This window comes from Camelina sativa, unplaced genomic scaffold (assembly GCF_000633955.1).
Source record: "Camelina sativa cultivar DH55 unplaced genomic scaffold, Cs unpScaffold13266, whole genome shotgun sequence".
In the NCBI taxonomy this organism is placed as follows: domain Eukaryota; kingdom Viridiplantae; phylum Streptophyta; class Magnoliopsida; order Brassicales; family Brassicaceae; genus Camelina; species Camelina sativa.
The window spans coordinates 1-344 of NW_010934302.1; the positions used below are offsets into that span (position 1 = coordinate 1).

General features: G+C 50.3%; 1 protein-coding gene across 1 annotated transcript; it reads left to right on the plus strand.

Annotated features, from left to right (window-relative positions):
- Window positions 1–7: 7 nt before the first annotated feature.
- On the plus strand, window positions 8–338 carry LOC104775376 (chaperone protein dnaJ 3-like). Its single transcript, XM_010499477.1, has one exon. It carries the CDS (start codon window positions 32–34, stop codon window positions 329–331), a length of 300 nt encoding a protein of 99 aa, XP_010497779.1. The 5' UTR covers window positions 8–31; the 3' UTR covers window positions 332–338.
- Window positions 339–344: the final 6 nt, after the last annotated feature.

A 344-nucleotide genomic window follows, 5' to 3' on the forward strand; every position in this document is an offset into this window, starting at 1 on the left:
AGATTCATACAAGGCCATAAGCGACGAGGGAATGCCGGTATACCAGAGGCCGTTCATGAAGGGTAAGCTGTACATCCACTTCACAGTGGATTTCCCGGACTCGCTGAGCCCTGAGCAGACCAAAGCACTGGAAGCTGTTTTGCCCAAGCCCTCAACAGCTCAGTTGAACGACATGGAGATAGATGAGTGTGAGGAGACCACTCTACACGATGTGAACATTGAGGATGAGATGAGGAGGAAGGCACAAGCTCAAAGAGAGGCTTATGATGATGACGATGATGATGATGACCATCCTGGTGGTGCTCAGAGGGTGCAATGTGCCCAGCAGTAAGTAATCTCGTAGA

Excerpts from the sequence above, each read along its gene's own strand:
- LOC104775376 (XM_010499477.1), top strand. The coding sequence starts at position 32 with ATGCCGGTATACCAGAGGCCGTTCATGAAGGGTAAGCTGTACATCCAC.